General features: G+C 34.1%; 3 protein-coding genes across 4 annotated transcripts in view; 2 read left to right on the forward strand and 1 right to left on the reverse strand.

Annotated features, from left to right (window-relative positions):
• The window catches only part of LOC105160957 (pumilio homolog 2), a 7,373-nt gene extending 4,411 nt beyond the window's left edge, over nucleotides 1-2,962 (forward strand). For both annotated transcript variants that reach the window (XM_011078501.2, XM_011078502.2), the window contains 5 exons: nucleotides 428-640; nucleotides 745-855; nucleotides 1,391-1,585; nucleotides 1,809-1,983; nucleotides 2,392-2,962. In XM_011078501.2, coding sequence (XP_011076803.1) covers nucleotides 428-640; nucleotides 745-855; nucleotides 1,391-1,585; nucleotides 1,809-1,983; nucleotides 2,392-2,429 — 732 coding nt within the window. In that variant the 3' untranslated portion in view covers nucleotides 2,430-2,962. The remainder of the gene's footprint in view (nucleotides 1-427; nucleotides 641-744; nucleotides 856-1,390; nucleotides 1,586-1,808; nucleotides 1,984-2,391) is intronic.
• Nucleotides 6,154-9,974, reverse strand: LOC105160958 (pentatricopeptide repeat-containing protein At4g18975, chloroplastic). The gene is made up of 6 exons (XM_011078503.2): nucleotides 9,723-9,974; nucleotides 8,432-8,582; nucleotides 7,380-7,476; nucleotides 7,132-7,275; nucleotides 6,707-6,919; nucleotides 6,154-6,562 (listed from the first exon to the last, which is right to left on the reverse strand). Exons 1-6 carry the CDS (start codon nucleotides 9,955-9,957, stop codon nucleotides 6,386-6,388), a joined length of 1,017 nt encoding a protein of 338 aa, XP_011076805.1. The 5' UTR covers nucleotides 9,958-9,974; the 3' UTR covers nucleotides 6,154-6,385.
• LOC105160959 (glycerol-3-phosphate acyltransferase 5-like) lies at nucleotides 18,409-23,399 on the forward strand. The gene is made up of 2 exons (XM_011078505.2): nucleotides 18,409-19,138; nucleotides 22,198-23,399. Exons 1-2 carry the CDS (start codon nucleotides 18,584-18,586, stop codon nucleotides 23,122-23,124), a joined length of 1,482 nt encoding a protein of 493 aa, XP_011076807.1. The 5' UTR covers nucleotides 18,409-18,583; the 3' UTR covers nucleotides 23,125-23,399.

A 24,478-nucleotide genomic window follows, 5' to 3' on the forward strand; every position in this document is an offset into this window, starting at 1 on the left:
TATGTTTGATTCCTGTTGCCTTTTCATATTCTTCCTTTTCTATTTCCTATTATTTAGCTTAACTATTGTCAGACTTGGAAACTAGTTAACCTAGGAGATCGCTGTTAATAGCTGTAGAACTAGTATAACTTGTTTTTTGGAAGCATATCTGCGTCGATAAGTTTAGATCTTCTGTCGATTTTGATAACTGACATCCTGCTCTTCAAGTACTGTTTTATTTTCTTTCAGTTATCGCTGGTTTTAATTGGTATTTTAATCCAGATTAAATGGGTAAGCGGAAAAAGGTTTCAGAAGGTTAATCTCATGACCACAAACTGGACAACTTTTTGGCTCTGTAGAAAGTGTAATTATCTATGAGACTTATAGCTAAATTTAGAAGATTCCTTGATGCTTAGTGGTCTTGGCTTTTCTTTTCTGAATTTTCCAGGCAATAGAAGTTATTGAACTCGACCAGCAGACTAAAATGGTCACAGAGCTTGATGGCCATGTAATGCGTTGTGTACGTGATCAGAATGGGAATCATGTCATACAAAAATGTATTGAATGTGTTCCTGAAGCCGCCATTCAGTTTATTGTTGCTACTTTTTACGATCAAGTTGTAACATTGTCTACACATCCCTATGGTTGTCGGGTGATACAGGTCAAGAATTTATCTCATCTGTGTACTACAGGTTTTTGTAAGTGGAAATGCTAATGGTAGATGGAAAAGGTTCCTATGATTCTAAAGCTTGCTTTCTGTTGCAGAGAGTTCTGGAGCACTGCCATAGTCCCAAAACCCAGAGTATAGTGATGAATGAAATTTTGCAATCAGTTTGCCTATTAGCTCAAGATCAATATGGAAACTATGTTATTCAGGTTAGGAACACTTAACTGCTTGAAGAAGTGTTTTTCAAATTGTATAAAGTTACGAAGCAGGGTTTTTAGACTTTGGACACTGTTAGTCCCTAGAATAATTCTTCATGTCCAATCTGGGTTTTAAGGAAATTTTGTTTCTTGTAATGGTTTTCCCTTCTTATTCCAATTATTAAGCCTCTGTTGGGATGAGAAAGCCTACACTGGTCCCCAGGTGTAATTAATGCTACCTGAATCCTTTTTCAATTGATCTTGAATTGGTATTTGTTTGAAGTGTATACAAAGAAACGGGCCATATAAAGCAATGTGCTTCTGCTGCATTATTGTTTCTTTGTAATATATAAGCTGTAACATGATGGATTGCATACTCACAGCAGCAAACAAGTTGAAGAATGATTCTTTGGCAGTATAATATGTGATTAGATGATGTACAGCAATATACTTCTTATATCCTCTTGTTTCTCGTTTAGGGGCACTGGTTTTTTGCATGTCTATGTTAACTATGGACAACAACTAACTTTGCTCTCTGCCATGACAGCATGTGCTGGAACATGGAAAGCCTCATGAGCGATCAGCTATAATTAGTCAATTAATTGGAAAGATTGTTGAGATGAGCCAACAGAAGTTTGCTTCAAATGTAATAGAGAAATGCTTGTCCTTTGGAACAACTGAAGAACGTCAAACCCTAGTACGTGAGATGCTCGGCTCGACTGATGAAAATGAACCTCTTCAGGTTAGTTGCTTATTACATTGAACGGTAAATAATGCGGATCCATATATTCAGTATATTTTATCATTTATGCGCTTTTGAAATGGGTTTTTGACCAATTTCTAATCAGTAAGCGAAATCAACATGATGTATATGTTATGTAAATTCCTTCAGAATGCATGAATTGTGTGTACTTGACTATTTATTTTCATGTTGTTTATACTGATTTACTTTAATCTGGAGTCAGGTAATGATGAAAGATCAGTTCGCCAACTACGTTGTACAGAAAGTGCTGGAGACTTGTGATGACCAGCAACTCGAACTGCTTCTTAATCGAATAAAGGTTCACTTAAATGCACTCAAGAAATATACTTACGGAAAGCATATAGTTGCCCGTGTAGAGAAACTTGTCGCCGCTGGAGGTAATTTTCCTTGTTCTTGCTCAACTTGTCATGGGATCTTTCATTTCTATTTCTCACGTTCCACTCTTTATAATCTACAAGCTGTCAAAGAATTGGCTGTTTCATAACGTCTGTGTGAGGCGGTAAATTTTATTATTTGTTTCAGATTATATGCATTTACACCTGCTTATGCACTTGTGATATTCCTCGTCTTCCACAAGACTATAATTCCCTTTACAAGGCTAAAAAGAAATTTGTCTGACCCTGTACTTATCCTTTTCGACAGAATTGTATTTGTCTGAACTTCATCAGCAAAAACACACATACACACAATTTTGTTTGTATATAGATGACAAAGTATTTCATAAAGTTTCAACATATTCTCATACTATGTTATGTTTATGTAACAAGGTGCTTGATCTCTTGCAGAGAGGAGGATCAGCATCCTTTCTTCATATTCTACCTAATGGCATACGGACGGAAATTTGTACAGCTAACTGAGAATAGTATGAGCACTTTCTTTTTCATGTCTGGCTACAACTTTGTTCTTTTTTTCGAACGGGAAGAGATGTTAAGCATAAACAATGTTGCTTCTACTTTTTTGAGTTGTACATTCTTAGTGTTAATGATATACCCAGAGTCCGGTCAAGAGGCCAAGATGGTGAACGTACCTGAGGGTGCTTCAGAAGAAATAGGTCTTGCTATACAAATGAGGGTGTAAAGAGAAGGAAAGTGAAGTGTAATGTTCGTGACTGTACAATCATTGCCAAGTGAAGTGTTGTGATGGTGAATGTACAAACGTTGCCGTGTGCAGAGCCTGTTGTGTTAAGCACAGGGCGGAGGATCCTTACATGTACGGTTGCATGACGTTTTTTTCTTGTTTAGTAGAACCGTAATCGTCCTAATAACGTGTCATGCTTCTGTTTTGTACTTAGCTGGTAACTAATTTGCAAATAGTATCACAGACTTACATCAAGTTCTTGCTCAGTTAGCTGTTCCTCGTCTTCTTCTTATTTCACTTTTAAATAACTTTTTAGTGCCCTTGTACAGTTTCATCATCCGAACATGTTTGTCATATGAAACTTAGAGACTACTTTGCATGAATCAGGTCTTGAATTTGCGTCTACTGTCAATAGCTTACGTTTGGGGAAGTACTAGTGGATCCAGTTTTTAACTTACATGGTGTTGCTTTTGATACGCACTTTGGATTGGAACAATCCTAACACAGAAGCTAGCTATTGGAATGTGATAGTATATGACAGTACAAGCCTCAAGTTAGCACCCCATAATATCAATGTGGGGTTAAGTCTCATACCTTGCATTAGGATCATAATGATACACCACGCTCCGCAGCTCGATGCTCGAGCGGGTTGTTTTTGCGTTAGTTTCTAACCCAAACCTTGCAGTACTGTTGTCTCTATTCTGTTTCTCTTTTTGTGAATAATACAAGAAAACAGGTGTGGCGCCCCATAGACTTGTTAGGGAGGATTACGTTTTGCGCCATGTGTGCTGGCTAGGGGTTCTTATAGCTGATCTATGGTCATAAAACATGTTTAGTCCCATCAAATATCTTGGCAAAGATTCAAACTCATAACATGACCGTTGCAACATTCTACCGTAACCACTGAACCTCAATGGATAGGTAGTACTGACATCACCATTCACTCGCAGCTCCTTCGATATGTTTTCTTCTTTCATGACTAAGGTCAAGGAACATCTAGAGTACTATAATCCTCACAGTTTGATCAAAGTGTAGGTAATTATGGCCATTCATTTCACATTGTGAACACGCATGTTTGCACTGCCAAGGAGCTGCTTCAGCCTTTTCTTTATCATCCTGCAATGCATTAATTCTCCACTTCTGTATTCATTACATGCATGCCCAAAAGTGTGTCATCAGATTGCTTAAGCTGGAAAATAATTATTGCAATCTAATCATTTTTCTTCCTTGGCTTACTTTTCACTGTACCATTCATTGATATGCATTATGTTTTTAAGGAATAATTACACCGTTCTTCTTCAAGATTTAGTATAATTATATAAAAGTTTTCTGTGAGTTGGGAAACTATATTTAGTGGCATTGACGTAAGTTTGTTTCCAATTTCAACAATAAATTCACCCGTTAGCAATATTCATGGAATTTGGTGACATTAGCAAAAAAGTCTAATTAAAATTCATATTTGATCCCCGATTGACTTATTACAAACTTATTGCAGGTTAAACGAACATTTTTCTAACTAATCTATCATTATACATTTTCACATACTAAAACATGTGAGGAGGTATGTTTTCGTCGTTTCACTCATATAAGAGTATAGTTTGGTTAGAAAAAAATTTATTTGACCTGCAATAAGTTTGTAACAAGTCAATCGGGGATCAAATATGGATTTTCATTAGACTTTTTTGCTGATTTCAACAAATTCCATGAATTTTACTTACTTATAAATCTTTTTGTTAAATGAAAATAAATATTAAGAACTAGATAAAATTTACGTATAATTACATAAATATTGAAGAGAAAATGGTGTAATCATCCATATTTTAAATTTTTCTAAGTGACGCTCATCATATGGGTATCTATTTTTGGAAAAAAGTTCCCACAATGATGCCGTAGATTCTGGCGTTGAGATTCTAGAAAAGTTGAGGGACTTTCTGTGTTGGGAATGAATGTTTTAGTCAGCCATGATACTCGGTTTATCCAATTGAAATCTGGTATGAGGAATTGAGTTTGATTCAAATAATGCACAATTTTGAGTTCAGTTTTCATTTTTTTTATTGTGTTTTGAACTTTATTTAGTTATTGAAACTACAGAATTTGAACTAATTCGAATGATATAAGGGAGTTTGAATAATTATTCAAAATTCAAAATTTTTCACATCTTTTTTTTTTAGGTTAGAGCAGTAAATTATTGTTAATTAAAATAAATCGATTGATATTCATTCTTATCAAATATCAATATCTAACAAAGATCCTTACAATAATCATACCTGATCAATAATGTCAGAATAACTAAATCTAACCGACATCTACTATTACGATAGACAATACCTATTATGTAGTAAAAATATCCCACGCATATAACGAGATTTGAAACCCATAATCTCTAATATAATGTTCAGTTATAGAATTATCGTACAGAAAAAAAATGTTAAATTTGATCTGTTATGTTAAATGTATGAGGCTCGCGTGAACTTTTAAAAAGCAATTTCTATCAAGTACCAGATATATAAAAATTATTATTCAACCCTACTTGATGGAGCGAAAGGAATCCATAAGATTTTAAGAAATAATTTGAAAAAACTCTCTCTTTTAACCCTCAAAGAACTTAAAAATATTGAAGGGTGCATTTGAATTGATGGATCTTTCGAACAGATTTTATTCATCCCTCATCATGCTATCGCCGCCATTCTCCTATTTAAAAACTTTTCTTTTTCTACTTATGTTTATCTACATTTTTGTGTGCTTTTACTTTACACTATGTGTAACTATTTTTTTCTTTTTTTGAATTCAACGAAAATATTGAACCCTATTATTATATTCTTGAGAAGCATGTCCGTTGCGCATGAATTGTATTATGGGATAATTAGACTCTCCTTTGAGATTTGGTGTAAATTAGTAGTTTCAGGTTAATATCGGATAAATTCAAATATTTTGCTGCTAAAGATATATACTGAGACAGAGACATTCACTATAGTCTCCATAATACTTCAGACATCACTTGAACATTAAACTTTATATAAGGAGTTTATGTTGTACATAAACTTCCAACGAGAAACACAAGATGAATGTAAAACACTCATCCCCATATACCCTTATATACATACCAAATACCATTCTTTTCTCATCATTTCCTCAATTTAACTCTATCTATCTATGGATTTAATCATGTAATTGTATCCATATTTTAGATCACTTTGTTGTTACATATTAGCAACTAGTTATGCCAATTACACCAGTATGTATATATATATATAGACACACACTACGGCTCCAACACCCTCTGTATAAAGAGGTGGTGATTGCTTCAAGTCAATGGTATGTGAGCTCTAGTCATTAAGATGCAAACCTTGAATTAATAACCTTTAATGCATGATAGGTTTTTATGGTCCTTTCACAAATGGTGTTCAATAACAATATTATAACAATAAAATAAAATACAATATAGCTAATTGGAATTGTTGCACCAATTAAAGTGATGATCAATTAACAACCTGAATTCAATATAACGAACCAGATGGGTTATATATACATGATGAAACAATCAGCTCCGCTGGACTACAATTCTTGTTAAACCAAACTTGAGATGTACAATAAGCCGAATTGCTTTCAGCTTCACATTTGTATTAGATATTTGCTCAGTGGGTGAATTTGTGAGGAAATCAACAGGTTGTGAAGTCGAAATAGCTAATTTCAACCCATAAATCAGGTTCTTACCCGAACCCTTTCCCCATTGAAGTGGATGTATTTCCATTTACTTTGGTACTTCAGCCTAACCAACCTCTGTTTGTCCTCTTGACCTAACACCTCGAAGGCTCGAGCAACTCTTCTAACAGTGTCCTGATCTGGTTTCACCCCTAGCTCTTCCATGTCAGCAAATACCTGAAGTTTCATAAACGAGAAAGAAATTTAGCACAAGATGGTCTGGATAATTCATTACACATCCATTATCAAGAAATAAAGGAAACCTAAACATATGTATTCATTGAATAAGTTATAACAGGTTCAGATTGGGGAAACAGTCACCTCTATAACCTTATTTGGCACATTATGATGGTCATACAAGGATATCATCCTAGAAAAAAGCTTCTTCGAAATAGAGCGATTCTGTGCATGTAAAATCATGTTCCATAACATTTCCGCTTCATCTACCCTTCCGTCCATGTCAAATGCCAGTAGAAGACTGTCGTAGGTCGCCATTGTTGCCCCTTGACCTTTGCTCAACATCCATTTCACCACCTGATCCACACAATGACACCGGTCAAACCTACAGGTTATAAATAATTAGCATAAATACAATACATATGAGTATGACTGTTAAATCATATAGGGGTGCTGATGTAAATAAACAGAGGATCACACAAGTTCAACATATATCTCACATATGAGAGCAAGTAATAGAGGTATTCATTTACACATGACACAGAAGATAAGATTTGCAAGGTTCATACTTGAATAATACGTTTCCACTGGCTCCCCTTCCTTAGGATTCTTAATGCCTTTGCTGCGGCAATTAATGGAAATTCGGTCTCCCATGCTATCCATTTATCTAAGGCGCCATAAACAACCTCTTTCTCATTTGGAAGACGAGAAACCTGCAAAATTAGTTGATTTTTATTTCAACATGATGATATCATGTTTTTCTATAACATAATGAGTATCACAGAGAATCTAACGAGGAAAGGCAAACTAAACATACAGTTCGAACAAGGTTAAGTGCCTTTTGTCCAGAACCAGCTGAATCTCTCTTACGCCACAGGTGGTGTTCCTTCTTTCTCGACTTCTTAATAAGTTTCCTGTATCCAAGTTCATGAGTTTCTGCATAGCCAAGAAACAAAAGCAATTGCAAAAAGATAGAAACGAACTGAATTCAATCTCTTTGATCATCAATTAATCCTTTAAGTTACATATGCAAAAGGCAACCATTTATATAGAGAAAATAATTCACATGATCAAAAGGAAAACATTTTGATAAGCATTATCACTGCCAGAAACATTTAATATTTTAGTAGAAAATTGATGGTTAATCAAAAAGAAGTTGAATTTAGAGACAGTTGCTAAACTCGAAAACAACGCAAGTCACCAAACATATACAATAAAGAACCTTGTGAAAGAAACTAGTCCAAGTATATTGCAACAGAAATTAGTGACTAATTGCTCATAGTCTCAAGATCAATTCTTGGCACCCACTTTGCAAGTGATAAATTGCTCTCTTACAAACTAAACGTTAAATGTGTGAGTCAAACTGAAGCATATAGTTTTGGTGAAATAGAACAAGAACTGCAGCCTTACTATAAAAAGAGGCATTGCTGCTACCTATCTCTAGACATGAAATAGCCATTTTCTTTGTTAAATTCACAGCAACAAAGAAAATAAAGACTCAAAACCAGACTGTTTTTATTTTTTATTTTTAATAAATTAACAGAAATAAAGACTGGGCTAAAAAGCCCAGCCTTTATTTCCAATGGAAGAGCCCAGTGTTTGAAAAAACCTGGGCTTCTCCCAATTTTTTTTGTGCCCCAGCCCAAAAAGGCTAGGGCTTCATAGAGGCGCCATAACGTCGCCATAAGCAACTCAGCGCCATTTTTATGAGCCTGCACAATGTGTGCGCCATGGCGCGCCATTAATAACTATGCTCATAAGTGAACTGAGGTATATGTTAACCACGAGGAACCAGATAGAAAAATATATTTCATGCATAAGAAGGGTGCAAACAACACTAAAAAGGACAATGCAATAGCTAGGGAATACCTTTTATCAAGATCTACTTGCATATTAGCTTCTGAGATGGGAAGTCTAGGAGAGCATCCATCAATAACACACCTTACACCACCATCATGAGATTCTCCAAATGTTGGAACACGAAAGTAAGTACCACTCGTGCTACCAGCAACCTGTATTTCTGTCAAGAGTAGGAATGTCAGTATCTTCAATTGCCAAACATTGCACTGAACAATATATAAGCATTAAGCTCCATTCCAGTTTTGCACTTCCCAAGAAACAATTAGCACAGCTTGAGAATTTCTGTTGAAGGGCACAAAACACCATAAATTCAAGAAAATTCTACCTAGATGCTAATCATAATCACCAGAAGATTAAGTTCAAGTTCAAAGAACCCAAGGTAAAAATCGGAAAATAAAACTGTATCACTCCTCCATTTCAAACAGACTTCTGGGAATCAATATGAGACTTCAAATTTTATTTAGTTATAATTTTCCCCAAGGAGTAGAAAAACAAGCAGGCTAAAAAAACTATCCTGAGAGTTGTAGCATGAGAATTGTGGATATTCAGTAAGGGGCTAATCTATTGCTAGGTCAAAATGCCCTAGTCCTTTATCAATGGTGTCAAGCACAGGTTTTCTAAGTAATTTTTGAAGTTTTTCTTCTTCTTCTATCTTATTTTGTTTCTGGAGATTTCTCCTTGGAAGAAGTAGCCAAACGAATATGAACCGATCCCTCGAGAAAGACTACAGTTCTATAGGAACAGTCAAGCATAGGTTCCATATGGAAAGGGTGAAATATGTAGCTATAAATATTATTTAAGGATTCTTATCAGGTAGCCTTTCCAAGGGGTCGCAAATCTTTCAACGTTACTCTCAACATGGCCTCTCCAAATCATTCGACCTCAGCTTATTAAGCTACCAATGATGCAATTCAAGCTTAAATAGACTTGGTAAACAAATAATAGCTCTGTCCTCTTCAAACAAGCATTCGACTGAAGCTCAGCTCAGACAAACTCAATTATAATTTTCCTACAAAGATAACAAAACAAATGCCGTTTCAAATTAACAACTCGGGAAAAAAATTGAACCCAGCTCCCGTAAACCTCTGCATTAGCTTTTTAAATTCACTAACATTACATCAGATATCCCTAACTTATTCCAGCACAACAAACACAAGTACCCACACCGATTCCGCCCCACGAAACACCAACAAATTTCGGGGAAAGAAGAACCAACTATCGTTATCAAACATTATCAAAGATATAAAGCAGCATCACGAATCAAAAAAATCGAATAACGAAAAGATAGGGAGATTCGCACCAAGGCGTCTGGACTGGGATCGGCGAGCAGGCAACCTGAGGCTCGGCCACGGCAGCACCTGCGGCGATTGAAGGAATCCTAGTCGGGCGGCTCCATCGGAAGAAGAGGAAGCTCCGAGGAGGTGTTTGGTGGAGAGGGACGACGCCATTACGCCGACGTCGATTGGAGTTGGGGGATGGTGAGTAGAGAGAGTGGAGAGGAAATTTTCAGTGGTTGAGAAATAGAAGAAATGCATACATACGCATTTCCAGAGAGGGGTTTGGTGTTAAAAAGAAAAGGGTAAATTATATTTTTAGTCCCTCTATTTATACACTTATTCGTTTTTTTAGTATTTAATATTTATGTTCTTAATATCTATAATATTTTATAATCGGATCCTATCGTCAAATTAGGACCAAATTTATAAAATTTTGTAAATATTATAGGCCAAAATCATGAAATGTGAATATTATGGACTAAAAATGAATAAGTTGCTATATAGGGACCAAAATGTAACTTCTGTATTTTTTGTTATCTTCCACTAATTTATGTATAAATATCAAATACGATAAATTATTATTTGATAATTAATTATATATAAACTAAAATCCAATACATATTGTGACCTCAAAATATAATATAGAATTTAAATTTTTTAGTTAGATTTTAATATCTCAATTAAATTCAAATAGATATCATTGAAAACAAATAAAAATACTTGTGTCTTATAATATTTATTCTTGCTAAATATTTTAATTCAACCAAATAAAAGTTAATCTTTTTCTTCTTTTATGGTAAATCAATGGGTAAATTATGATTTTGGCCCTTATATATTTACAAAATTAAAAAAAAAAAATCTATAGCTTGTTTGGGAATTATGTATAACTTCTCATGAAGTAATAGCGAAATTGTGCAATAATCGGTTATTATACGCATGCAATTGATTTTGCAGGTAAGAAACCATTTTTTATTTTTTTAAAGTTGGGTAGATTCATTGGCTTGTGGATCTTAAATTGTAGAGACAATGTCAGCAAGCCACATGTGCACTAGTACTCACTCTTTTCTAACACAAAATTAACCCCAAGTCCAAACAAGTTTCACTCTCTGATGATACCACTAGAATTATTTAAAAAATAGAAGACATCACATTATGTGGCAAGATCAAATTGTTAGAATAGGTAATTAAAAGCTTGGATTAGTTGTTATTTGTCGATTTTTACAGATATATTATTATTGAGATGAATAGAGTAAGTATTAATTATTGGTTCATGTGCTTGTTGTGCTTACTACTTATATTGAACGGCATTTTAATGTCACAGTAAATGCACACAGATCGAAAGGTTAAACCCATGGAGTTCGATTGCGCATAGGTTGCTAGCTATGAGACCAAGTTTTGAGGGTCGATCTTAAACATTTTAAGTTGAGGACATCGAGGCAGGGCATCAAGAGTCTTATAAGGGCTTGCACTAAGTATTCAAGTGTTGTGTTTCATTGACGAGAAATGTAAGTCATTTATGCAAGTTTAGTAAGTTAGTTGGTAATGTAGTCGATTGACGGAATTGGCTCGAGGGAATCGTCATATGAAATCCTTAGAGGCTTGATCGGTATGACTTGATTTCTCCATTCTGATAGTACAAATTAGTCGTTAGACTTAAGGAATCATGACAGTCATTCATAAGAAGACTATATCTTGGATCTGATGTGCGATGATTATATCATGAGATATGGTTATTATAACTTTGTCAAGTGTAGTTAGAGTATGTAGCAAGGACAGTGAATTCCAAAAAAGGATCTATCTCCTGTCAAGTATTATGACAAGGATGTCTCCTATGCGCTTTGAGATGGTTAAGACTCTTTAAGTCTACGGTCATAGTGTTTGGTTGAGTGGGAAGGGACTTTCTACGTCAATCAGTAGAGCAAACACATGTCGATTATGAAGCATAGATATCGAGTCAAAGATGGGAATCGATACCCAATTCCATGCCCTAAACTAATGGCAGGAGGCCGTTAACAATAGGACCGTACTCGTATGAAACTTAAAGCCTAAATGTTTACACTACTTTATACCTAGTCTCTCGTGTCATAGACCGTGCTAGACGACCATTAATGGTAACAACATTTTTCGTTATGGACCAAATTCTTCATATACATCCACTTTCTCAACTCTCTCAATACTTGCATTCTAAAATCAACAAATATATTATATATATATATATATATATATAGATACATTCAATAACATACATATACAATAAGCTGGTTAAAAACCTCCAGACATATGACTTGTTGCACCGACTTGATCACAAACAGTTAATCGTACATAGAAGAACAAAATTTCAGTAGAGTAAAGGAAATGAGTAGCAAGAATAAATGAAAAATGGATAAGAAAATAAGAATGAAGAAGGGTATAAGTATTCTTTTATCATATTTTTACAGCAGATTTTACCACGAATTTTGCCACAACCTCACATTTGCTGCAAAATTTGAGGAAAAAGTGCGATTTTATAAATATTGCACTACAGTTGTGTTGTAAGGATTGCAACAGATCACACATCCGTTGCAAACTCTATGGCAAATGTAACATCTTAATATTGAATACGTCCAACCACCTTGTACGGATTGCAACGAATCAAATGTCCTTTACAAATGGCAAATGTAGCATCTAAAAAATGAATGACTCCAACTACCTTATATAGATTGCAAAGGATCAAATGTCCATTGCAAAAGTTATTACAAATTTATCGGCAACTTTGCCATGGATTTGCATCCAAGGAAAAATCCATTGCAACCCTCAACTCTTTAATTTGCAATGAAAAAAAATATCAAGAAGTTCGTGGCAAGACTAACAACTATATTATTTTAAATCCATTGTGAATATTGGTGCCACGGATATTAATTATTGTCAAACGGTTGTAAATTTGTAATGAATGTGTGTCCATGGTAACATTTGCCGCGAGATGTCCGTTGCACAATTTTATTATTTTGCGGCGGACTTTGCCACAAAAATCTAAATGTTTGTAATTCCATTGCAAAATATGCGGCAAATAAACTCAATCATCCTCTGACGGCAACAAATATTTGGAAAGCATTCGGAGGAACCAACGCCATGACGCAAGCGATTCTTCATCCACGAGTGCAAACGCTAACGCAACACCTGCTGATTTGCATCTAAAGTTACTGCTACCAGCATTTTATGCTTGTACTTCGTGTACAAATGTGTTCCGTCTACGCTTATAACGTCACGGCAATAGCGATATCCCTTAATGCATGGTCTGAAAAACTAGAAAACATAATTCAACATGTATCGCCTCGGGCTGTCTGTTTCCAAATGCAGCCACTCCACAACCGGCCCAGGATTCTATTTTTGCAATGCCGCCATATATTTGGGCAGCTTCTGAACAGAATTCTCCCAAGTGCCATACACTTCTTCTCTAGCGGCTTTCAAAGCAAACCAGGCCTTATGATATGTTCAATATACTTATTACGTATTTAGAATATAATTAAAAGCAGTCAATATAATTATATATTAAATTTGGTTGACTGAACATAATCCTAATAATACTCTTTTGACTAACCGTAATTATGACAGAAATGAGTTATTATCCGTACCAAAATGTAATAAGATTTATTATGTAATAAATCAAGTTCGATTTTACTCGCTAACCCTAATTATGAGACATGTGAATTTGTAAAGGTAACAATGTGCAACAAAATTTATCATATAATTAATCAGGTCTAGTCAAACACAAGCTGAACAAAAATTTCCGATCAACCTTAATTATGACACTGATTAATTATTATTTAGCAAAGTGAAATAAGGTTTATTGTATAGTCAACCAAAATGCTCTTGTGCATTTTCACCAAGAACATCCATCATAACAGGTATACTTACATCACCATCATCGTCATTATTCTGGTCAATCTAGTCTTCTACTTCGACCGCATCTGGTTCTAAGTCAGCTTGCTCAATGTTCAACAAGCTATCAGCTTCAAACTCGGCATCTTCATCATTGTCCTCAGATGAACCCGCATAATCCGATGGACATGCATAATTCGATGAACCTGAATATGCATTTGTCCCTGCATATGATGATGAGTCTGCATACGACGATGGACCTGCATATGATGATGGGTCTGCATACGATGATGGACCTACATAATCTTCATTAATACCAAATCGCCCCATTTCTTGAGTTACTACTGGTAAGCTCGGCAAATCTTGGGTTATCATAAACATATACGTTCCCCAATCACCAATAGCTGAGTCATCTGGTACAGCATTTTGCAGAACTTTCTTCGCTTCGACAAAAATATCAATCGACACATATCCATTCACCGGATTTAAAAAAAATTGCATATCACGATCCTTCTTAATTGCCAACAACATCTCATTCCTTTGGCCAAAATTAAATGTTATGTATTTATAGAATATATGCAATTTAAAATTATTCTTATCCATACCAATTTCTTCATACAAAATTAACTCTAACTTAGCAAATGTAGTACTACGAGAAATTTGCATGAATCCGAGTGGAGGGCGATCATAACTTATAGAACCATTCGAATTGATTTGTTGACCTCCAAAATATATAATTATCAACAGTGTTTTGCTCCGCCATATTTTCAAAACAAAATAAAATATACATCAATATAAATTTTTTTCATAATATAATAAGATATTTAAAAAAGGAACAAATAACACAAAAATTTAATAAATAACTTACTATACGCCTTTTTAATTGTAAATCTTCAAATAAAAAGTGAAGAAATTTTAGAAGAATTGCGAGGTATGGTGGTGTATGAATTTTTCGAAGGCTGATTTTCAGAAAGTAAGGGGATAAGAAACTGAATGCTAATTTTTTTAAGCTACTTCTCCTGATTTTTCAGTGTGTATGAATGTGAGAATATCGTCTGATTTATATAGCTAAAAAAACTGCACTAAGCAATCGCGGTACCACAGACGATAATGCAGAAAAATTGATTATCACCGTGCTAAGATAGTGCGGTGTCAGAAACTAGAAAAAGAAAAATTGATTGTCACCGCGCTATGTCATAGGCCGAAAATTTGAACGGCAAAAATGTGCCACCGCGGTAGCTTACCGCGGTGGCTATTAATTTTTTTTTTTTTTTTTTTTAAATATCAATGCCACCGCGGTTCATCACCACGATGGCTATTAAAACTTTTTTTTTTTCAAAATATCATTGCCACCGCGGTCAGCATATTAAAAAATATTTTTTTTATAAAATCTATGTCACCGCGGTGATTAACCGCAGTGACATAAAGAATTTTTTTTTTTTTTTTTATAAAAATTGTGGCACCGCGGTGCCACTTACTTTTCTAATAGCCTCAATTTCACCCTACTTTACTAAAAAAAATTTTCTGCATTTTTAAAATAAATTTCCCGATTATCCATACCCCTATAAACAGGCTACTATAATGCACGAACACTCTGAAAAATTATTAGATATAGTGTGGACATGGACATGGCATCAGTGTGTTCATAAGTTAAAACAAAAAAGAAAAAAATGGACACGGCGTCAGACATGCCACAAACACACTTGTTGGCGTGTCCTACATATTTGGACACATTTTGAAATTCTTTTTTTATAATTTCAAAAAATTTTGGGTTGTCTTTAAGAAAAAATGAATTTTAGACTTAATGAAAAAGAAAAGGAATTAATTCACTTCTCTTAAACTAAAAATATTACGATAAAAATACTAAAAGTTCGAGAGATGTTCGCGATAATTTAACTAATTTAAATTATTAGAAAATTTTTATTACGTTCTTTTTAAAATAAACTGACTATGTATATTTTTTAAGCCATATTCGATTAAAAATGTAAATGTAAGACATGCTTATTTTATATTTTCTTAATATTTTTCATATTGCGTATTTTAATTTTATAAAAAATTAAGAATTTATATAATAAAGATATATTATATATAACCGTATCAGTGTGTGTCGTGTTCTAATTTTTTTATATTTTTCATATCGTCGTATCCATGTCTATACATCATAGACGGACTGATAAAAAACTAAAAAGAGAAAAATAGATTCTCTCTCTCCCTCTCATGAGGACCCCATACTTCATTTATAAGTATAATGAGCAGAAAAACTACTAGCACTTACTAGAACTTTTCAAGTGTAAAAGATGGGATTTTTTATTCTTATTTTCTTGGGAATTTCCATTTCTACCTACATCAAAAGAGTGAATTCGAAAATAATATGAAAAATATCAGAAAAAGCTGAACACTCTTCTGGACAAGCTGTCTGAAACATAAGTATGCAAATCAAAATTTGGAAGAGCAAATACATTGTAAATAGACAAACAAAATTAGGAGAAATTCTTGCTGCAGGCCTGCTTTTCTATTAGTAACTTCTTTTTATAAGAGCACACAGTTTATAATAAGGTAAAAATGTTTCAAATACTTCCTGTAATGAAATACTATAATTTTTAAAATATAGCAAACAACACTCCAATTCTATTGGTGTAGCGCACGCATCCTTCATGTGACTGGGCATTAATTTTTATCAATAAATTAATTTGTGCTTCTTAATATATGAACCGTCACATCTTATTTGTTATACATCTAACAATTAAAATTTTGTAAAAAATAGATCGATGGTTAGATTTTATTATATTTGAACCGAATGTTCAGATTTAACACACAATTCAATGGCCCTGATTTTATTTACTTTATATTTTTGGTCGAGATTCTATATATATATGTATATCATATTTTTATTTACTAAAAAAAAATAAAATATTTAAATATATTTTATAAAATGCGGTTTTCTTCCGCACCCCATCGATGACATCTCATTGCCGCCACTCAAACCGCTTACCCTAGCCGTCGTCCTCCTCACAGTGACTAACACCACGTTGCAGTCCACCTTCTCCCTGACTCCCCCACGCGCATCCTCCTCCCCTCCCATCCGCCTCTTCCTCGTCCACCTCATCCCTCCATCTTCATCGTCCAACGGACGACGCCTCTCATCCGCTCTCTTTATATACACATATACATGGATTAAATGTAATATATATTTATATATCTATAACTTAAAGATACATAAATTTATATTTAAATATATAAAAATATATATGACTTTGTAATATATTTATAAATTTAAATAACATTGACAAAAATCTGAACTGTGTATAATTATAAAATTGCAATTTACCCGTTTATAATACTCAAAAATTACGGCAGCCCTTCTTAGCAGTCACCTAAATTTGACACAGTATAGGTAGATTTAATTTGGTGGAGACGTGGACCCCTTAGCATGAAGGGTTTTCAAGACATTCTAATTTCCGACCAAGTTGTTGAGGTTAAGTTATCAATTTATATATTTATACATATGTTAACGTGGCGTACAATCCTAATCCACTTAGATATATTAATGCACCTACCTAAAGATCAAATTCAAACCCGTTGCAACAAAAAAATAATATCAATAATAACTATTAAATAAGATTTTGAAACTATGATCATAAATATATATAAAATGACAACGATTTAAATTTCATCGACCATAGAATAATTTTCAGACACTTATAATAACTAACAAGAATTCTGCGTAGGTTGTCAATAGATAGGCATTAATTATGTATACAAAAGGTTTGGTATGAATAATTACCTAAGAATTTTGCCTAACTTTTCTAAAAATTAATGCCACATTCGTAATGGCTCTTGATTAAATTTTTTTAGAGCAAATCTTATACACAAATCTTTTGTCTCTACTTTTTCACTAGGGATAATTTTCACAAAATAATTATAAATACACTGTAAATGATGGGACGAAAAATGTTCGGGGGTGCAATTTGGTACAATTAGATTAGAATATAAATATAAGTCTCTTTCTTTTTTTTTTTTTTTTCTCCTCTCGTCTCAATGATGAATGGGGTATTTTTCAGCCAATCACAATGCAAGCACCAATTTAAAAAGTCACATGTCTGGCATGTGAGTTTTTCCGGCGAGTGACTCAACTTTCCGACCAAATTTGTACCAAAATTGAGATTTTTTCAATTTTATAGGACCAAAATGGAACCCTAGTAACTTAGGAGACTAAACCGAGAATAGTCTGAAGTTAGGGGACGAAAATTGCCTTTAGTCCTTTCCTTAATTTCTTCTTCCATCAATAAAGAACGAATTGTTATCTACTACAATCAAATAAAATTAATGAAAAACTTAAATTTTGACCATAGTTAATTAACATCAGCCACATATTTTTGCATTTGAAAGCGATAATTTATTATTAATTGAACACAGTAGACAACACCTACTATGCAGCAAAATAACATCGCATGCATATAATGGGGTTCGAACCCATGACATCTAAGTTCATTGTGCCTCAACTTCGCCAACTATAATTTGCCATAAACTTTAATTATAGCTAATATTTTCATCTCACTGGTAAAAATAATAACTAATATAGCCATTGCAGAACCACAGTGGCTTCTCACCTAATTTTAGCCCATGATAATTAGCCAAGATCATATTTTTTCTAGTGTTATAAAATAATTAAATTTATTATTATTGCCACTTAATACACAATTAACAAAATAATAAAATTTTATTCCAACCCTTTTTTTTTTTTGGTTATGTAAATATCTTATCCTGTTTCTTGCAGTGAACACGCTAAAGAGTTCTGGATATAAATAAGGCAACACGTAGGCAAATGTGTTAGTTGTATGCTGATAAACGGCCTTCTCCTCAGGGTCATATCCACCTTCATCCTCCATTCTTGTAAATCCTTCTTTATCTTATCTGTGTCCAATCACAAACCACAAAGTTGAAATCTTTGTTTCTTGATAGAATCGGAGAGAGATAATAAAGAGAGAATCCCATATATAATAGATAAAAATTACCATAAACTCTAATGGAGTCTGTTGTTTCAGAGCTTGAAGGGACCCTTTTGAAGGACCCTCATGTTTTCTCATACTTCATGCTGATAGCATTCGAGGCATCCGGGCTTGTCCGGTTCGCCTTCTTGTTGGCGTTGTGGCCGTTGATTCGGCTTCTTGAGGTTTGTGGGAGGGGAGATGATGGGCTTAGGCTCACTGTATTTGCAGCCACTGTTGGAGTCCCTGTCTCAGAGATTGAAGCAGTGGCAAGAGCTGTTTTGCCCAAGTTCTACTTGGATGACATCAACATGAGGGCTTGGAGAGTGTTCAGCTCGTACGATAGGCGAGTTGTGGTAACTAGAATGCCTAGAATCATGGTGGAGAGGTTTGGGAAGGAGCACCTCATGGCTGGTGATGTCGTTGGAACTGAACTCTCCGTTAATCGATTTGGACTCGCGACCGGCTTCATCAAAAGTGGTATTGGCTCAATTGGTAAGAAAGTGACGGAATTGTTCGGGGATGAAAAACCTAGATTAGGCCTAGGAAGGCCGAAATGTGGTTTCAGCTCATTATTCATGCCGTTGTGCCAGGTAAGTTACATGCTCGAAAAGTTACCAACACGCTCTACTTTATCACTGTATCCATTATAAGGGCTGCAACTTTCCTCCAATAAGTAAGGGGCGGTAATTTTGATCATGTAGAATTGATTTTCGTAATTTAGCTCTATAACTTTGAAAATTTGACAAGTTTAGTATTTTTCTGCCAGAAAAATGCATGCGTTGTGCACATGACCTTTACTGATCGGATTGGTACCAAAATTGTAAATTTTTCAAAGTTATAGGAACTAAATTGGGAAAATTAATTCATGCAAGACCAACTTGCCACCTCTCTTAGGTTACACGATAAAAATTGTTATTTTTTCCTGAACAACTCGTAATTTTTGCTGAAAGTTCCACTATGTTTTACTCCTCATAGATAAAATAAATTAATAAAGTATATAATTAAAAAATTAGAGAGCCTTAAAAATATATTTTTTAAACTTCGCAAATCAATATGCCCCAACATAGGATTTGGTGAGAGTTGTGATAAACAAGTAGACTATAAAAATATTATTTTTATTAAAAAATCACCTATATACTTTTACTCCTCTTGGAGAAATAAATTAAGAAAGCCTATACTTAAAAAAATTAGAGTCATAAAAATATAATATTCAAGCAATGCAGATAAACATGCCCTCAACATGGAGTGTGCTGAGGGCAGTGCTGAACAAGTGGATTCAAAAAACTCATACACATATATTTTGTTGAAAATTCCACTATTTATTACTCCTTGTAGAGAAATTAAATTAATAGTCTTATAATTTAAAAATTAGAGCCTTAAAAGTAATTTTTTTTCAAGCTTAGCAAATCAATATGCCCCCAACAAGGGATTTGAGGTAGTATTGAGCAAGTAAACTATAAAAAAACATTACCTGTAACTAAAAATTCACCTATTTTTTACTCGCCTTAAAGAAAATAAATTAGTACAATTCATAATTCAAAAATTAGAGCCTTAAAAATATAATTTTCCAGCACTTGCAAATCAACATGCCCTTAGCATAGCGACTGCCCAGGGTAGTACTGAACAAATCAACTAAAAAAACAAAAAAAAAAAAAATGCAATTGTCATCATGTAACTTGTGGGTGGTAATTTTGGTCCTACACAAATTAATTTTTGTAATTTAGTCCTACAACTTTAAAAAATAAAAATTTTTAGTCCTTTTTTGCTGAAAAATACATGTGTCGGGCACATGACGCTTTCTCGCCAGATAGAACCAAAATTATCAAATGTTCAAAGTTATAAAACTAAATCATGAAAATAACTTTGTGCACCAAATTGCCACCCAGTAAGTTGCACGATGAAAATTGCACTTTTTTAATAAGTTATATGTGTAAAAAAAGATTTAGTTCCCCAAATTCTATGAGTTTTGTGCATGACATGTACATATGAAGAGCAAAACTATATATAATATCTATTTTAATGAAAATAAAATTGCTACTTTAGAATTTGATCTTAATCGATCCCCCAATTATGATCACTTTAATTATTTTCATGTTGCCACGTTGAATGCGACTATTTCATTTCTTCATATGAAAATTTTAGTTTATAAAATAAACGTCAACTTAATAATTTGACATTACTTAGTAGCTCTTAATGGGAAAAATGCATTTTGCATCCCGTAATTGCGGTGGAATGACACTTTTGATTCACTCTAATTTCAATTTTGTATTGAGGATATTAATTTAAAAAAGTAGTACATTTAGTCAAAATTCTATCAAAAAATATCAATTTCGTCATTAAAAAAAACACATGTAGCATGTGATAATCGTTTTTTCCATTTAAATATTGGCATTTTCCAACACAAATTGGATCAGATATACTATTTTTAAATTATTATCCTCAATTGTAAAATTAAAATCGAAATGAATAAAAAGTGCAACACCAAAATATTGGGATTTTTCCATCTCTTAATATACTTGATGATGAATACCTTTAAGGGCATTAATGTAAGTAAAATTTGAATATTTTTAATTAACTCTTTCTTTAAATCACATGTCCAGCTGGTTATGCATAAGCTTTATTTTGAGATATAAGGAGTGCTAAACGGAAAGTTTTAGACTACACCCAAACTATGAGTACTGAAATGCTCATTTTTAAGGAATTTCTGGAAAATACTTAACGAGATTTGATTCGGTCAAACCAATTCAATCATAAAATATATTGATTATTTTTTTTAAATTGTACACCAATATAATTGGTTCAGTTTGCCCAAATTGGGTCCAGACAAAAGTTTTCCAAAATTTCTAGATCACATCAAAATTCGATCAAATCAAAACTAATCAAAGAATGAGTATATCGTATTTATCATATTATTACTGTATAATTTTAAAAAATAATAAATTCTATCTACAACAAGTGTTTTTTTTTTTTTTTTTGTCACATAAAATATGTAAAACTTTTGCCTAGATAGAATCTGATTAAAATAAACCAATCACAAAATAGGTATGTGGTTTTCCATTTTTCTTAAATAAAAAAATTATAATTTTAGTCCTGTAATTTAGGAGGGTGGTATTTTTTGTCCTGTACAAATTGATTTTCACAATTTAGTCCTGTAACTTCATAAGTTTGCAATTCTAGTCCTTTTTTAGGCCAATTTGGCCAAAACTCTTCCAAGTTATAGGACTAAAAATGCTACGTTCTTCTAAGTTAGAGGACTAAGATTGCAATTTAATTAGGTCATATACAAGTCACATGTAATATTTTGGCTTGAAAAAGATGAAATTATCAAATTTTTAAAGTTATAGGACTAAATTGCGAAAATCAATTCGTGCATGACCAAAACTGCCACCCCATAAATTACAGGACTAAAATTATATTTTTTATTTTTAAACTGTGCACTAATCATACCATAAGTATATTACACGTATTATATGATTATTTCAAGTTTGATTGAATCCATCTAAAATTCCCATAAAATAGTTGTGTTGTGTATAATTGATTTGCTGTCATTTGATGTAGTTCAGCTAGAATTTTCGCTCATTTCCAGTTCCATTTTGTAACATGGTTGAATAGTTGAACCAAGTTTCTATTTCATGCATATCCTTCACAGGAAGAGTGCCATCCACCATTCCCCAACAGAAAACCAATGCACGAAAACCACATCATCCGCCCCCTCCCGGTGATCTTCCACGACGGCCGACTCGTTAAGCGTCCAACACCATCAGCCGCCCTCGTAATCCTCCTATGGATCCCTCTAGGAATCCTACTAGCAGCCATCCGCATCGCAGTAGGCTTGATGCTTCCCATGTGGGCTATTCCTCGCGTAGCCCCGGCTTTCGGCGGCCGGGTTGTGGTCAAAGGTACCCCTCCGCCACCCGCCTCCGCCTCCAATTCCGGCGTTCTCTTCGTATGCACACACAGAACCCTAATGGACCCCGTAGTCCTTGCTGCTGCCATCCAACGACGAATCCCTGCCGTCACCTACTCCATCTCCCGATTATCCGAGATCCTATCGCCCATCCCCACCGTCCGCCTGACTAGAAATAGAGACGTCGACGCCCAGAAAATCAAACGGGAACTCGAAAAAGGAGACTTGGTTGTCTGCCCTGAAGGGACAACTTGTCGAGAACCCTTTCTACTGAGGTTCAGTGCACTCTTCGCCGAACTAACGGATCGAATCGTGCCGGTGGCCATGAATTACAGTGTAGGGTTCTTCCATCCTACCACAGCACGAGGATGGAAAGCGATGGACCCAATATTCTTCTTCATGAACCCAAGACCAATCTATGAGGTCACTTTTCTGAATCAGTTGCCAGTTGAAGCGACATGCTCGGCTGGTAAAAGCCCACATGATGTGGCGAACTATGTGCAGAGGATCTTGGCTGCAGCATTAGGGTTTGAGTGCACCAACTTTACGAGGAAGGATAAGTACAGGGTTCTTGCTGGGAACGATGGGACTGTGTCTCAAACTTCAGAACCTGATACCAAAATGGTTAACGCATTCAAGAAGGTGGTCGCTAGCTTTATGCTTCACTGAGGGAGATAGTAAATGGAAACAGGCATTTGCTCTCCTTAGTACGTAGCTGTCCGGAAATGCTGCCTTCTTACAATTTATCCTATTTTTGTACACTTTATGAATGTACGAGAATTCTTTTTTCCCTTTTTTTTTTTTTGTTTTTTTTGGGGGGTAGGGGGTGGGGTAAGAGGGTGGTTGTTGGATCAGTTTTATATATACCTTTGATATTGTTTTCCTAGAAGTGTTGAATAATTATGTATTTCAATATATAATTAACAGGCGATATATACTGTCGATATTGTAATATTGACTATATAGCCTCTTTTTATTTATCCAAAAGTCTTTGTCCTACACGAATACGAAAAATTCTTAATTATTCAAATTAGATTTGGTCGAATCAAATCAATTGAAGAATCATTGTGCTATACTTACTATGTGATTCATTATTCTTTTTGAACTATACATTAATCACACGACAAGTGTATTACACTTATCATATAATTGATTCAGATTTAGGCGAGACAAGTCGAACTAGAATTTCCCCACGGGTAGTAGAGTTTGACTTTGATGAAATGAATGTACGTGTCATAAAAGAACTTAAAATTAAGCATAGACATAGTAGAAGCTTGGTTAAAATCTCTTTTTTTTTATATATATATTTAGAAGTTAATTATGTATATGACCTATTAAGTAAAAGCTATTTACTCAAAAGAAAAGTTTTTGAGTTATTAAAGTTTGCACTAAAACAAAATTATTGTGATGGATGATAAAGAAATTAAACTTCACGTACGACATAATTTGATGGGCATAACGAAGAAAAACTCGCAAAAAATGAGTACTCATCGCAAATATTCTATAATTGAAACCAAAACTCTGCCACAATAATTGTAATATCTGAAAAAATGAAAAGAAAGGAAAAATGTGATGCGGAAACTATGGGAGAAATGTTTTTTTAGTCTCATAAAATAAGGGTAGAATTTTTTTGGTACCACAACTATGATATATGACGTTTTTAGTTCCATAAAACTCAAAATTATGTCTTTTTAGTCCAAAAAAATGTAACTTTGGGACTGAATCACAACACTTTTTAGCCCTGAAACCACAACGTACACTACTTTTTGGGACTAAAAATGCGTGATTATAAGTTTTATGGGACTAAAAACAACACTTATAGTACCAAAATAAATTTTGTCCTTACTTTATGGGACTAAACAAGCATTTTACCCGAAAACTATTAATGCATGATAAAAAGGGGATACAAGTTTTCCGCTCAAGCGTCCATTGCAAATGCCGTACAATGTCTTTTTTATTTGCTGACGCAAAAGTTGCAATGGATTTATCTAACTTTACAATGAAAGTACGAAAATTGATCTTG

Source organism: Sesamum indicum, linkage group LG4, assembly GCF_000512975.1.
Source record: "Sesamum indicum cultivar Zhongzhi No. 13 linkage group LG4, S_indicum_v1.0, whole genome shotgun sequence".
NCBI classification, from domain to species: Eukaryota; Viridiplantae; Streptophyta; class Magnoliopsida; order Lamiales; family Pedaliaceae; genus Sesamum; species Sesamum indicum.